The 16,138-nt window shown below is 40.5% G+C and overlaps 1 protein-coding gene across 2 annotated transcripts in view; it reads left to right on the top strand.

Moving 5' to 3' along the window:
- The first annotated feature begins 7,358 nt into the window (after window positions 1-7,358).
- Window positions 7,359-16,138, top strand: part of LOC115795549 (adenylate cyclase type 1-like) — a 44,399-nt gene continuing 35,619 nt past the window's right edge. The window contains exons 1-3 of one of the 2 annotated variants that reach the window (XM_030751521.1): window positions 7,359-8,290; window positions 11,411-11,560; window positions 11,791-11,909. In XM_030751521.1, the coding sequence (XP_030607381.1) occupies window positions 7,682-8,290; window positions 11,411-11,560; window positions 11,791-11,909 (878 nt within the window). In that variant the 5' untranslated portion in view covers window positions 7,359-7,681. The remainder of the gene's footprint in view (window positions 8,291-11,410; window positions 11,561-11,790; window positions 11,910-16,138) is intronic. The other variant, XM_030751520.1, reaches the window with a different exon arrangement.

Here is a 16,138-nt window from a genome sequence, read left to right as displayed (position 1 = left end):
ACACACTTGTTGCCTCCCCCAGATTACTCGAGCCATCAGAAGCTTTAAGAGGATTTCACAATAGGAGGGTGCTGAACTTGAGTCTCATGTACCTGATGGCTATTGATCCATTCTAAGCTTTCACACAGAAACACACATGCGTTGTTACTTTGTGGCTTCATAAACAAGTTTCTGGGCCAGTTTCCAGTGTTTAAATGTCTATGCTTGCCTTCTTTCTTTTCTCTTCTCTTTCCCCTCACCAGCAGCACTGGTTTTCTGGCCCTCCCTGAGCCTGGTTTTGCTGGATGTCTCTTCCTGTTAAAGCTGAGCTCTTCCTTTCCACTGTTGCAAAGTGCTTGCTCACAGAGGACCATCTGATTTTTTGAGATTTCACTTAAATATTGTAGGGTCTTTGCTTTACAGCGTAAGGCATCTTGAGGTGACAACTGTTGTGAACATCTGAACAGCAATTCACAGGCTATTTAAGAAAGACAAAAATAATGAGAAAATAAAAGTGTTACATTCTATCCAGCCTACCCTTTAAATAAATCAGTCCCTAAACAGTATTTGCCTGCTTATTAGCACTGCTGATGTGAATGGTAGATTAGAAAGGTGGCATCTGTAACCACGGAGACACTGAATGAGTACCTCAGATGTGTAGGTTGATAAGTAAAAGGCTGGAATTGGCAAACTGTCGTGTGAGAAAACAGGATATGAATGCTCTTTACAGGCAATGGTAGGTACTACACTGGAATTACATTTATTGCTGATACATTATGTTTCATATGCTCAGGATGTAAAATGAAACACCCTGAACTTTGATAAGAAAAATAATGACAGAAAGAAAATTATACCTAGTTCTATTTTATTCTTGACCTGTAAGCTATTGTTGTTGGAAAAAAGATGGCAATGACCCCTAATGAGTCAAACTCCATTTTAGAAGACAACATAAATTACAGACCATAAATTACAAACCTCCTTGCAGTTGCTTTGGTTGCTAGCAGAATACCACAGTCGCCTGTAGTTTGCGTGGAACTCATGAACTGCTCTCTAATCAGTAGTGAAATTGTGAAAAATGTGATGCAAACGGAGACCCATTCACCTTCAAAGTAAGAGGTGCACCGTTTGAAATGTGTTAGTTGCAGTTAAGGCACCGCTGTTACTTTGAAAGCAAATGTTCTCCACTTCTGGTTTGTGTTTCACTTTTCATACTTTTTCAAAGTTTGTGTAGTAGTTTGCAATTGTGAGAACCTGCTAGCAATCAAAACAATTGCAAGGAAGTTTTCTGTGCAGCACAGTATAAGACACAGTATATGCATCCCTTTGCAACCAATTTTATGCTAGCAACTGTTTATGGGCTCAGTCACTCATTTTGGGTCCATGTCTATGGATTTTCCTAGCAAGCCACGGGGTCACTGATCAGGTGCTAGTCTTGCATAAATGGGGCTTTAGCAATCGAATTTACAGTGACTGCCCACAACCACTTGCCACATAGTTGCAGAATACCCATATTTCCTTGGTGACCGGCAGTTGCCAGATGGTCACAGACCAGTCTCTATGCCTGTTTCACATAATTCTTTAGCTTTCTAAACAATGATTACAACTAAATTACTATTTGAAGGCAAAACAATATTAAATGGATTTTTAACATTGCTTATTATGATACAGTCAAAAGCAGTGGCATTGCTGTAGGTGTAATGACAAGTACATCAACAAATGAATCATGTTCAAAGGGGTTATATTGCTTCTACATTTATCTCTTGTGGCATGTTTTGGAATGTGTTGAATGACAGATAGGCTTGTGGATTTTTCACCCCCAAGGCCAGTTTTGATTTGGTAATTATTAGTATGTTCTGTTGCTGCTGAAGGCCACATATGGACACATTTCAGGATATATGAAAGCTACCTAACTTGTGGCCACATTTGATTTATTCTTTGTATTTTATTTCATAAAGAAAAGAAGAGAAATGGATCTATCACCAAAAGCAATGAAACATAACACCATGCAGACAACTCCTATAGTCTCACTCCATCTTTTGTAGCCGGGGTATTTTTCTAGTCCTTCCCAGATTCTGAAAACCAAGCTGGTTGGAGAATTAAAGGCTGTGGAAATCTTTCTGCAGCTTTTCTTGAGAGAGTGCGCATGCAAGAGAGAGAGACAGAGTGACATTTCTCACTGTTCAATTTACAAGAGAATCCAAATATGAGGCCTGGATGAAAGTGTCTATATAAATTTTGTCTGCTAAGGTTTCCTGTGTTTCTATGGATGGGCAATCTTGAAAGAAGCTAAACAACTGACATGTGGCAGAGAAGATTTTAATTGCTCCAGAGAGCTCAAGTTGTCTAGTCATCAAGCTGTTATTCAGATAACAATTTTGCAATGTAAATATGTCAGCTGTTTTATATCACTTCCGATGCTCAGCTGTTTCATGTCATGCAGTAAGTTTTTGTGTGTGATGAATGATTAAGAGATGGAAATAGAAAGACAGACAGAGGAAATAAAGAGGATTTTTAGTAAAGAGGGATGCAGCAGGAAGCTGGCTACTGTCTCCATATCTGATGCCCTTCGAGTACAGCCTTGTGGCTTGAACTCCCAAAAAGACTTCTCTTTGTTCCCAGAAGATGAGTGCCAGCAGAGTGTGACCATGTACTTACACCTGAAGCAATCAAAAGCAGAGAGAATAACACATTTATACTGCACGATTGCTCTGCTCTTATCCGACAATATACCTGACACGAACAGGCCAAGAGGTCCTCCTGGAATACTGCACGCCTTCACTCAGATCCAAAGAAACTAGTATAATTTTATAATCATCAAAAGAAACATATACAAACCTGCACATTCAGTTCCATAAATAGCAGCTGAATATTGCTGATTTTTATCTTGTTTGAATGCACTGCATCCTATTTGTCTTAGAGGATTGTGAGATGTCCTACAAAACCGAATGACAGCAGATCACATTTTTTAGATTCATTTAGGAGGTACTACTCAGCAAATATTAAAACACAAATCAAGGTGACTATAGAAAAACTGTGCCAGATTAACGAGCCTACACTCTTGAAGACAGATTGTGACAAATAATAACAAAAAATAGATTTTTATTGTTAACAGTTGGATTGTGTCAATCAAGATTTAGCTTCTTGATGGTTTTATGGATACAGTCAATTCCAGGGACCATGTTGTCATGGAACTGATTATTGTGTGAATCATTGATTATGAGTTAATATAGAGTGCTGTGTAAAGGTCCTGAGCCACCCCTCATTTCTTTATATTTTCATTCCAAGGAGTCAAACTTTCTTGTAATTTTGTTGAAGTGGTCTTGAGCAATATTTCTCCAGGCTTTCTGAAGGTTTTCCAAGGTTTTTCTTTGGATATTGTCTGCTTTTTTTTACTCATTTTCAGTCCAATCCTTGTACCTGATCATTTTCAGAGGAATACTAAAAAAAAAAAATTAAACCATTTATCGCTGCATAAAAAAGGGATGAACCTAACACAAGGGATGAAGAGTTGTTGTGTCTACACATAAAAGACAATTTTGCAACACACAAAGTTAAAATTGTGTCTTTAGGCAGTTTGTTACTAGCGGTTTATCTCAAAAACATACAGTTTGTTTCCATTTCCTTAGTTGAATCTATGAAAAATGGCACAGGTAACAAACGACGTGATTCCTAAATGTGCATGGTGTGCAGTGTGTCCTTAAAAAGGAAAAAAAAATAACTGGGGAAACTGGACAATTGGAGGACAAAGGAAGAAGTGACAAGGCTAAAAAAAATATCTACAGCAGAAGAACAGTATCTAAAAGTCATGTCCTTAAGAAACAGGAAAAAAATTCAAAAGACCTGACACAGGACCCGAGGGATGCATCTGGTCCTTCAGTTGATCCATCTGCTGTTCACTGAATCCTCAGAAATGGCCTCAGTGGAAGGGGGGGCTGTCAAGAAGCCATTCTTAAGGAAGGAAAACACAAAGGAAAGGCTGAGGTATGCCAGATTACACAAGAACTGGACTGAAAATCAGTGGCAACAGTTTCAAATTGTCATCAGTATGTACAGATTGTTTAAACACCCATCAGGACAGAGGTACAACAGTGAGTGTCTACAGCCATCTGTAAAATATGGTGGTGACTCTGTCATGGACTTCATTTCAGCAGGTGGTGTTGGAGATCTTGTGAAAAATGATGGAATTATGAATGCAGAAAAGTACCAAGACTCAAGACTTTTGCACAGTCCTGTAGCTTCAGCATTTATCTTCTGCAACTGTGAACACTTTTTTTTTTGAGAGGAGACAAATCATTCTGATGCCAAATGAAGGATACGCTTGTGGAATTTTTTTTCCTCAAGTCCAGTTTTGATTTGGTAATTATGTGTGTATTGTGTTTTCAGCCCTGACAAATGGAGTTTTGCAGGTTCCTGCTCAGGGCTGGAATTGTGCTCATTTCTTTTAAGTTTATGTGAAAGCTAGCTGACTCGTGGCCATATTTGATTTATGCTGTGTAATTTATTTCATAAGTAAAGGAAAAGAAACAGATTTATCACCATGTTTTGATAGAAATGAACCAAAATACCATGCAGAGAAATCTTATATTCTCACTCCATCCTTTCTAGCCGGCATATTTTTCTTGTCCTTCTGAGAGGTGGCAATTTATCTGAGGTAAATACACACCTGAGTGACAATTGTGAGAAAACCTGCATTTTTTTTTCTTAGCACATTTTAATTATTGCTAAGATTAGTTAATTCATGACATGCATTGCCAATCCCTCTTGGGTCTCTCTTTGCTGTTTCATTTGCTGGTGTTAAACCAATGTGTCTGTAAAGGCCACCAATACTTCAACCACATGTGGACACTGGTAGGATTTGCCAGATGCTTAGCTATCATTGCAGATCACTTGATAACAGCAGGTGCCAACAAGTATTGAGATGGACTCAGCATGTCTGAAACATCTTTTTGATAAATGCTGTTATTTATTTTATTCCTTCTGTCCTCCTTAGTGAATCAAACTAGCGATATGCGAGCATTTTGTTTTCAGATTCCGAAAACACCCTGCTGGAAGAAGAAGTCTAATCGGAGACATGGACAAAATCTATTTTGGAAGGAAGCTATGCAACTGACATGTGGCAGACAAGAGTTTAATTGCTCTAGAGATCTGAAGCTGTTGACTCATCATCCTGTTAAATAACAATTTTGCAGTGTAAATATGTCAGACAGATAATCAGCTGTTCGTTTCAGATGCTCAGCTGTTTCGGGGGGGGGGGGGGGGTGGGGGGGGGGGGGGGGGGGGGGGGGTGATGAAGGAGTTCAAAAGGAAATATAGATGATTTTTAGGAGAAAGGCATGCAGCAGGAAGCTGGCTCCTGTCCAATGCCCTTGGAGTACAACTTTGTAGCGTGAACTCCCAAAAGACCTCTCTTTGTTCTCAGAAGATGAGAGCTGGCAGAGTGTGACCGTGCACTTAAACTTGAAGCCATCAAAAGCAGAGAGAATAACACATTTAAACCGCATGATGGCTCTGCTCTCATCCTTCAATAAATTTGGCTACAAACAGAGCAGGAGGTCCTCTTGGAATACTACACTCCTTCAATGAGATGCAAAGCAATCAGCATAAATCTGTGGCAGACAAATATTTGCAAACCTGCACATGTAGCTACACAAATAGCACTGATGTTGCTGATTTCACAGCCTCAAAAGACTCTGAGGTGGCATTCAAAATTGAAAAACTGCAGAGCTCGTTATTGTGATTAATTTAAGAGGTGCCACACAAGGAATATTGAAATATTGATTAAGGTAATCACATGAAATTGGTGCCACTTTAATTACACTCTGGTCAGGAGACTGTAAATGATGACACTGTTTTCTTTCTTTCATTTGCAGATCATGTGCACGAGAGGCAGTCGCTGACAGTCACTGACAGTCAACATACAGCAACACGAATGTTTTCTATGTGCCAGCTAATAAAAGCTCAATGAAAAGCGAGTAAAAGCCTTGTAGATAAGACAGATTATCAGTGTAAAAGCAATGTGTCCTACATCTGGTGTCCCATATCTTCCTCTCAGAGCAGCAGGGACAAATAACACAGACATGAAGCTGGCAGGTCCCCAAGAGGGAAAGGTGAACTCTATTGTTATGCAGACAGCTGTTTGTTCATTTAGTGTGACAGCAAGTAAGCTTCTTTAAGATTTCACTTTTTACACAGTTTAGCCTAGTTCAGTTTGCTCTATATCAAGTTTGATTTGATTATGTACCATTACTTTAAATCAACATAGGCTAATCATTGGAATATATTACCTATGTATCTTGATTTTTCCGGTGACATTTTCCAAAACCACCTTGGATTTGACAAGCTTGAGTCAGTGAAGCTAATTGATTTTCTAATGACTGACTAATCATAGCAGCTCCAACACTTCATCTATTTGTCACAAAATGCCTGCATTGATGTTGCTTGCTAATAGCACAAGTCTTTTATAGAACATTGTTTCCCTTTTTTTTTTTTTGTCTCAGAATTTAGAAGGCTGCCAAATACTTTACCTCTCTGTTTCTATTTTCAGCCTATCCCTTTCATTCTCTCTGTCTACCTGTCACACTGTATATAGCTGTGCTGGATCAGTGAAAGCTAGAACACTAACAGCTGAGAGAGACACACAGAGAGCAAGAGCTAGGGAAGGGAAGGGAAGGGAAGGGAAGGGAAGGCATGGCATGTGAGTGTCCTGGTATCATGGTAGAGTGCTGAACTTCAGCATTGGCCATCAATCTGTCACTTTCTTACATCCTCTCTGGTACTGACGGGTCATGGCAATGGCAGCCTGTGACGGATGACTAATCTTCCCCTGGTAATGAATGAGACACCACCCCCTGAATGCCAAAAGAGTGCTGATTATGAGGGTGACTGCCTCGTGGCAATACAGGAGTCTTATGATGAATGTTATGCAGTTATGTTACTCTATGTCTGTGCCAGCCAAACGCAGGAGCTCCCAGTTTATAAGAGTATAGTCGTGGCTTGAACACAGTGACACGCAGTAGAGCTATTAATTGCGCTTCTTTCTTTCATCTTCTGTGCTTGTGTTTGAGTGAATTAAGCAGAGGAAGGAAGCGCATAAATGAATCAATGCATACTAAAAGTGATTGCACGCGGTTTAATGATGGAGACATGTCGTATGCAGGTGGAAAAAAATGACATTGCTGTTAAGGATGGTGCATTCACTGTTCTGTCAGACTGAAGAAAAGCTCTGTAGCCGCGCTAGTCAAATCGTCTTGACTGCGTGTGTTGAGTAGCTGAGACCCGTCTTATCTTCACCTCATAATGCGCAGGCGTGATCCTATCTGAGCCCCGCAAAAAAAAAAAAAAAAAAAAAAAAAAAAAGAAAGAGAAAAAAAAAGCTGTTACCGTCACAAGTAGACGACGTGCTCTTCAGTGGCGGTCAAGCGAGCGTTATTTTTTTTTTTAAATAGGCGACACATATGTGGCAGATCGCCTGGAAACACAGCTGAAAAATGAAGATTTGCTTGCCAGCTAATCTTTCCGGACACCACAGTCCAACCTGTGGATAGTGTTGAGCGCGTCTGTGGCCACCGGCCAGTCTCCTCCGCTATCTGGGACGCTCTGCTTTGAGTCTATTGTGCGCGTCTTTTACCTTTTGGCTCCCGGTCTGTGTCGGCGCGGGATCCGGTGTTCCGTTTGAGCTACGCTGTGAGCAGGTATTCAGTTTATGAATGGCACTGACATGGAGGAAATACCGTTTCAGAAAGTCAAAACCAGGCGGAAGAGAAGTCACTGTCCACCGGGTGTCCCTTTGACCACCATCGTATGCGAGGACGAGTTCGACTGCAAAGAACTTGAATCCCTCTTCCAGAACTACAACCTTAAACTGGAGCAGACGTCTACTCTCAAAGCCCTGGCCGTCCTCATATTTATGTCCTCGACACTGGCTGTGGTGGAGTTGCTGTCCGGCCCCAGCCTCACCATCTCCAAGGGGTCCCATCCGGTCCATTGTGTCATCTTCGTGTCCCTGTTCATTGTAACTAATGTCAAGTACCTGCAAGTGACTCAGCTTCAACAGATTGTTAACCTGACGCTGCTCTTCGGCTTCACTTTCTCCTTCCTTTGCTGTCCCTTTTCCTTGGGCGCCATGGGGCTGGAGCCCCCGACGTCTCCGGAACAAGGCATGTGGCAGCTCATCCTGGTCACCTTCGTCGCCTATGCGCTCCTACCTGTAAGGACGCTTTTGGCTGTTGTGTTTGGAATTATGGTCTCCATCTCGCATTTGATTGTGACTGCCACTTCCGTCACAGTGAAAACGCAAAAACTATGGAGAACAGTAAGTATATTTTGGTGCCTGTACTGCATGGTTATTTTGGATTCTTAATTATTATACGTTTGAATATAATTATTACTGTATATGATCTGCACGCAAATGGAGTAACCCGTATTACGACATGAAGCCCAGGTAAGAAAGAAGCAGTTCAGTTCAGCACCAAGGATAGCACCCTGTGGCTAGACTTGATGGTATTTGCTTAGGTTTTAATCAAATACATCAAAACAATAACAGTGAAGACAAATTAGAGCATGTTTACTCAGGAAAAAGATGGTGAGGATTTTTAGCTTGATCTTGGTGGTATTTGGTGGACACACACAAAGTTAAAGTAGCCCCCCCCCTTCCAGATCAAATTCCATGCATGTAAAAAAGTGTTGATATTTACTGATGTTAAATTTTAATGCTAAACTGCTGTGTTGTATGGTGTGGTGATGGAAATGCCTTCTTGTGGGCACTGAGTAAGAAAATGATTTAAGAATATATAAGCAAAACACTGCATGCCTGTGTTTTCTATGGGATATGATTCAGTCCTAACCCAACTAGAGTGACATCCTGCAAGCACCAGAAGTAGGGCAAATTGGAGGGACACACACACACACACACACACACACACACACACACACACACACACACACACACACACACACACACACACACACACACACACACACACACACACACACAGAAGGAGACCACTTTGACTACACTACATATGCTTCAGTTAAAAAATAGGGCAAAGTCATTGCAGACCGGAAATAGAAATTGGTACACTGGTCTCTGGAAATGTATAGCTTTGTACCTTTTTCTGTCACAGTCAAACATGCCTGACTGTCATCAGCTGTGAGAAAAGAAGATATGTCACATCAGTCATAACCTACTGGGTGTATAATGGAACATGTCTGCCTACGTGCAATATATGATATGAATACTGGGCATTTCTTGGAAGGGAAATTGAGATTCTGTCATTTCATCATGCCCTCAAATGATGACAGCCTATTTACAGAGCTTTGTTTTCCTGTATGTAAGCTATGAGGTACCTGCATAGCCATGTGAAGGACACTGCTAGCTGTACTACCAGAGATAGCTAATCCATTAAGCTTAGAGATGAGCTGTGTGGCATGACCCTGTACAGTCCAGGCTTGCAACAACCACCCACCTAGGTCCCAGGCACTCAGCCTACAGTTGTGTCTACTTCCATGGTCTGGCTCAGTCTACATGAAATACTTTATTACTAAAGCAAGTGTTGACTATAAATCCAAATACACATTATTGTAGGGCTGCTTCTGTCTTATCATGCTTTTAAATAGCTGAAATAATTTAATTGTTGTCTGTCAGTATTAGGCGCTGGGTTTTTTAGTGGCATATTTTATTAACACATCAGATTATCTGTAGCACAGATACAATAAAATGTTATATGGGATCAGTTTACAACCTTTCCTGCATAGATACTTAATAAGACCCTAATCCAAAGCACATTTATATGATATGACTAAAATAATAACTGTAAATAACTCGGCAGTCACTGGCATTTTTTTTTGTTTGTTTGTTTTTTTTCATTGCTACTTATTAACATCAAGTACAACAGCAGCAACAGGCATCCCAAATAAAAAGTTTGTGTTGTATAGCCCTCTGTATTCAGTGCATAGCTATATACATCATCATGAGACAACTTGGAATTAATTACATTACCAAATAAAAGCTAATGTACCAACTTTATTTTTAACTGCATCGTAAAACTGTGAAGATCTTTATTACTGACAGCGAATGGATATAGTAGCTGAGAATGAAAGAGTTTGCTACTAGTGCAGTAAGGTCAATTATGAGCATGGTGCGCTTAACACAAAAGAGAAGCTCAAGAGTATTTTACACCAAGTATCTCTGATGTCCACATTTACTTACTCCAGGCTATAAAGTTACTTGAGCATCGTTTGAACATGCTGATCCTTGCCAGCGCTGCTGCCAAGCACAAAAGCCAGACTTCTGCTGCCAAAAACAGTCTTCTCAAGGCAATCCGTTATTCATTGCTCTGGGAAACATGTCTGTCTGTGGCAGAAAAAATTTGTAAGAAGCGGATGCATTATTTGAAAATATAACAGTATGTTGATGATGCTTAGTCAAACATATGAGCTGTATTTTGATAACGTTTAAGGTTTTTTAGACTACCATTTCTTGAGGTCAAATCATCCCTGAGTCCTGCTGTAGAAAATACTAATGGTGAAAGAAGATATGAGTTAAGTTAATCTATTTATTTTCATCAATATATTGTATATTTACTACCTGCAGTGATAGCTTGCTAGTGTTCACTCTATATGTGCTCACAGAACTGTGTCAGGTAAGTCAGCCAAGCTCAACCAAGAAAAAGAAAGTTGATTTGTTCTGGACGACTTTAAAAACAGTCATGCTGCTGTGTGTCTGTTATGATAGATGTCACAGATTTGCCATCTCTCATAAAAAATTATTGAATGACAAGTTCTTAAATTATATATGTAATGAATGTGTTAAAAATGTCAAAATAAATTAATCAATTAATATAATATCCTAAAACTACTATTTGGCCCATTTAGGGTAGCTAAACTCCAGTTTCAGGACCTTCATAGTTAGGGTACACATCTGGTATGTATGATTATAAACATCCAATTGCATATATGTTGTTATGTGCATACTATACTATAAAGTTAGTGCATAGGCTGTTTATTTTATTTACTATTATTCAAGTTTGATTTTAAATAGTATGATATGTGTTATTGCCCATTAGCTTTGGTTATATACACACATCTATGGCACACTGAACACTGCCTTGCCAACTGTGTAATATTCCTGCACTTGTCCCTTTTAAGTAAACTATCAAGTTGAAATAAATGACTTACTGTATTGCAGGCAGAATAGTCACCAAATTACAGAACATATTTAACCTTTGATTATTTACCATACACCCAGTATATGGAAAATATGTTTTTTATTCATCATAAGTATGCATGTATATAAATATTTGATATAACTAAAGTGATATAAATATTCCCTAACCTTTTCTTAAATGTTGTGTCTTCAACAATGTACCAGAGAAGTAAAACTGTGTGTGTGTGTGTGTGTGTGTGTGTGTGTCTGCGTGTTTCTGTTTTGCAGTTGGTTGCCAACACAGTACTGTTCACCAGTGTCAACCTGTCAGGGCTGTTTGTGCGCATCCTAACAGAACGAGCCCAGAGGAAGGCCTTCCTGCAGGCTCGCAACTGCATTGAAGAAAGACTCCGTATGGAGGATGAAAACGAAAAGCAGGTATGGGCACCTTTTACGCTGTACAAACTATGTGTAAAATTGGATGTCTACCCCCTGCCCAATGCCTCAAGTCATTTCGACACGTTATTCATTTCTGTTAGATTTCATGCCTCTTTGTCTAGTGCATTTCTTATCGCCACCAACACTTTATCTATGGCTGCATAAATTATATTTTCTCTCTTGTTCTCTCTCTCTCTCTCTCTCTCTCACACACACACACACACTCTCAGGAGCGCCTGCTAATGAGTCTGTTGCCCAGGAACGTAGCTATGGAGATGAAGGAGGATTTCCTGAAGCCCCCAGAAAGGATCTTTCACAAAATTTATATCCAGCGTCATGACAATGTCAGGTAGGACCCTGTTATCAAGGTGACACAACTGCAAACCAGTCCTAGTGACATTTGAACTGTTCTTAGTTATGAATTGAATTACGTCTTGCCACATTTAATACTGTTACTTGAAGATACTATAGTCTACTCATGGGAGACCATAGTATTAATTTTAATACTGGAATAAACACGGTCTTAATGCACTATTATGTATGCTAAAAAAAAAGAACTAAATAACTTAACTAAACATGCCCTTTACACACTAAGGGTTATTGTGTAATATAACATAAACACTATCCCAAGATGCTTAAACTCAGGTCTCTATTTCCTTATATCGAATATCAAGGATTAGTCCTTGTCTCACTTGTTTTTTATTGTCCAGGTAACACTGAACACCTGGAATAAGACCATGTTGAACTCTCTACTTATTTAATACGTTTAGAAAATTTTGGAGCAACAACAGAGAAATGCTATGTGGAGAGTGAAAGTAGCAAAATCGCATTGTAAAATTTTGTTTTAAAGGTAAAACATTCAATTCAATTCAATTTTATTTATTTATATTTATTTATAGCACCAAATCCCAACAAACTGTCGCCTCAAGGCGCTTGCATGCAGAAGTTCGATACACAAAGTTCCAAGTACTCATTCAAACAGTTCTTTTTTTTTTTTAACCTGTCCTGTCCGGCAGTTCAAGCAAGCAAAATTATTGCCTGCATGCTCTGTTGTGCCAAACAGCTTTAATGTGCCAAGAGGAGCTGTACTGTAGGCTCCTACAGAGAACCAAGGAGTGCCCCCCTCCCGGGCAGGCAGCAACAACTAGCAGGGAGCAAACATGTCCCACTGGAGGTGAGGCACAGCAAACCCCAGACCCAGGACCAGCCACACACACACACACACACACACACACACACACACACACACACACACACACACACACACACACACACACACACACACACAGACAAAGACAAAGACACTATGGGACACACACTTCCACTCATCAACCCATTCCGACACATGGGCAAATGAGTGCCCCCAGAGCCAGCAGTCACTCCAGAGCGCAGCCAACCCCATCCCCGACACCCTAGCCAACCCCCGTCCCGGGTCGGGTGCAGAAAACAGGGGAATGAAAAGACCTGCCTACTCCCCTCCCCACTCATCCGGAAGTTGAACATTTGGACGCATGTGTTGGAATATGTGAGTGTATGAAGTGTAAAAAGTGAGTATGTCTATATGAAAACTAGAGTGCTATTAAAATTGAGGGGACAGATACATGATGAGCACCTGACTGCCAATCAGCAGTGCTCACCAACACCTACTCCCCAAAACCCTCAATGTCTAAAGCGTAAATAAAACTGAGGGGCAAACAGGAATGAAGTACTGAGTGGGGCCACTTCAGTAGTCCCACTGCGCAAATTCTGGGGAACATGCCCCCCCCCCCCCGACACCTTATGTGTACGGTGAAGTGTCATTAGCCATGATATCTATAGTGTAATTAAAAAGGGGATGGGAGGGGAAGGGAGGGTGGAAATGCGGCACAGCGAGCAAGGCCATGTTGATGGCCCTACTCAGGAGACATAAGAGCGGGAGTAGAAGACTACCCCCGGAAGGAGAGAGCCAGCTAACTGGCTCAGTAAGTACCACCATTTCCCATACCCTACCACAGGGCGGCGAAGAGCAGGCCCGGGGCCTGTGACTACAGCACCCCAGAATAACGCCAACCCTGAGGCCAGCACCCACTGCCCAGGTGCAGAAGGCAGCCCCTACACCAGTCAACCACAGATACACACATACACACACAAGAAAGGGAACAAGACAAACCGCCCTGAGTCTGGGACAAGCTGCTCCCAACCCTCCTATGCTATCCCACAACTGGGGACAGCTGCTCCCTCACTTGATCGCTCTGTACTCCCCAGGGGACCAGCGGGCACCCCCAAAACCCCGAAACACAAACTGGATGTCTGATGTGGGCCAGCCCACCCCACCCAGGGATGCAGCCGAGGCGGATCACTCAAACAGTTCTGTTAACGTTATTTATCATATTACTGCATTTTTACATATGGCTGATGTATTCACATCGCTAAGCAGCATTTTAATGTTCTAGACATTTGCAGCTTTCACTGGTGCATATGCTGAATAGCTTAATCTGAAGCAACTGATCACATTTTAATGCAAAAATCTGCAAAAGTACTCTAACTCCTTCTGAATACAATATTTGCCTTTGAAGTACAAAGTTACTTTAAATTGAAGTTCTGACTTTTTCTTTACAATAATCTGATCATTTTGTTAAGCGTGGTGCTTGTTTATAATTTACCAGCATAAATCTGCATCTAACCCCTACATTTTTTTTCCTCACTCTGTTATTAGTTGTGTTTGACCTTTAACCTTTGAGTTTCACTGCTGCTGGAACAATCAGATGCTCTGTATTCTCATTTTCATTACCTGTTTTGGTTTTGGTTTGTGTCTCTCTCTCTCCTGCTTCATGCGCTAGCATTTCCTTGTTACTGTTTCTTATTTTTCACTTCCTCCTTTCCTCTGTGTTCACAGAGCAGCAGGGAGGCTTGAGGAGGAGAGTTTGCTTAGCCCTAGGATTAAGTTGCTACAGGGGATTAAATGCAATGGAGACCAAATTCTTGTTGCATAACACTTTGCCTGTGCGTGCGTGTGTGCGTGCATGCCTGCGTGCGTGCTTGCGTGCGTGTGTGCGTGCATGCGTGCTTGCTGGTTAAATATGGACAGATCACAGTGGAGCTCTGCTGATTGTTTTTGTGCCTTGAACTTCTTCAGATAGCACCACCCTTTGAGAGTGATCTAGACTGGATGCAGATATGATTTATGTGATTTAGAAGACTGTAATTAGAAGCTAAACTGTGTGCAGCACAATTTACTCATTTTTCTTTATTGTGTTTTGAGACTGTGGCTAGTTTCTTATTAAAATAAAGCCTGAGGGATATTGCAGTAATAGGATCCAGCCACCCCATGACCCTGAATTGATAAGTAGCTAAAAGATGGATGGATGGATATGGTCACTAAAAAAGAATATGACTTTAAATGTTGTCTAACACAATACAAGTGGTATCGTCTGTGTAGATTCTCAGTCATCCAGGTCATAGTAGTCTCTGGAGCTTGAAAAAGGCGACTGGACTTCAAGAAACAAAAAGAAGTCCAGTCGCCTTTTTCAAGCTCCAGAGACTACAAGTGGTATCATGGCACCAGGCATTACATACATTTTCAGTAAGTATTGTATACATAAATAGAATAGTAACTTACATTAACTTACAGTAACTCACATTTTAAAAGACCGGTAATTCTTCAAATCACTTTTAAGAAATTATCCTTTTTATTTTTTACTGTAAACAGTGATAAATTCTGAGCACACTTTAATGGCGCACCATTCTTTGATGAAAGAGCCATCAGATTTCTCATGATTTAGCACTCTCTTTAATGAAATATATGTACCACTCTTTGTTTTTGAAGTAACAAACATTTCCATCAAGCTCACACACACACACACACACACACACACACACACACACACACACACACACACACACACACACACACACACACACACCTATGAAGAGGGCCAAAAGTGCCAAAATGAAATAACTAAATGCATACGTCATTTAATAACTAATTAAATGTGTCATTAATTAATTAAAATATCAGTTTGTTGCATATAAAAACATATTTTATTATGCCACTATTTAATTTATTATTTCACAGTTCCTCTGCTATGATTTAAATTGTCACTCAGGCTCATCAACAGACCCTAGTATCTGATTGGTTATCGTGCACAGCACATAATGACAGATCATTCCCAGATAAAGGATTGATGCAGTGCCACAGTCAGTTGTTGGTGGTGTGGACTTGGCACAGTGAAGTCTCCCAGAAACAAAATCACAAGCAGCAATGGCACAGGAAAACGGCCCAAACTGTAAGCAAAATTTTGAAAAACTACTATCTCTGCATCACCAAATAGACTTTTGAGATTGAGATTTAGGTTGAGAATCTAGTTGTGTAATCCAAATATCTAATCAAAATTTGTCAAAGAGCCTATTTGCAAAAGTGGTCCAATGTTTTCAGAGATGTCAGGTTCTGTTAGCCTAAAAAGTCAGCTCCCCTCTCCTGCTTTTAGCTGACTCGGTGGCCTAAGCTCACGATACCCACCAAGAACAGCCTGCTCTTGGCACACTGTTTTCACTGACCCTTACCTGATAAATACGGCATATAATTCACTTAGGGTGATG

This window comes from Archocentrus centrarchus, chromosome 17, assembly GCF_007364275.1.
Source record: "Archocentrus centrarchus isolate MPI-CPG fArcCen1 chromosome 17, fArcCen1, whole genome shotgun sequence".
NCBI classification, from domain to species: domain Eukaryota; kingdom Metazoa; phylum Chordata; class Actinopteri; order Cichliformes; family Cichlidae; genus Archocentrus; species Archocentrus centrarchus.
Note: the sequence above shows the minus strand (reverse complement) of the source record. Positions and strands in the feature narration are given on the sequence as shown.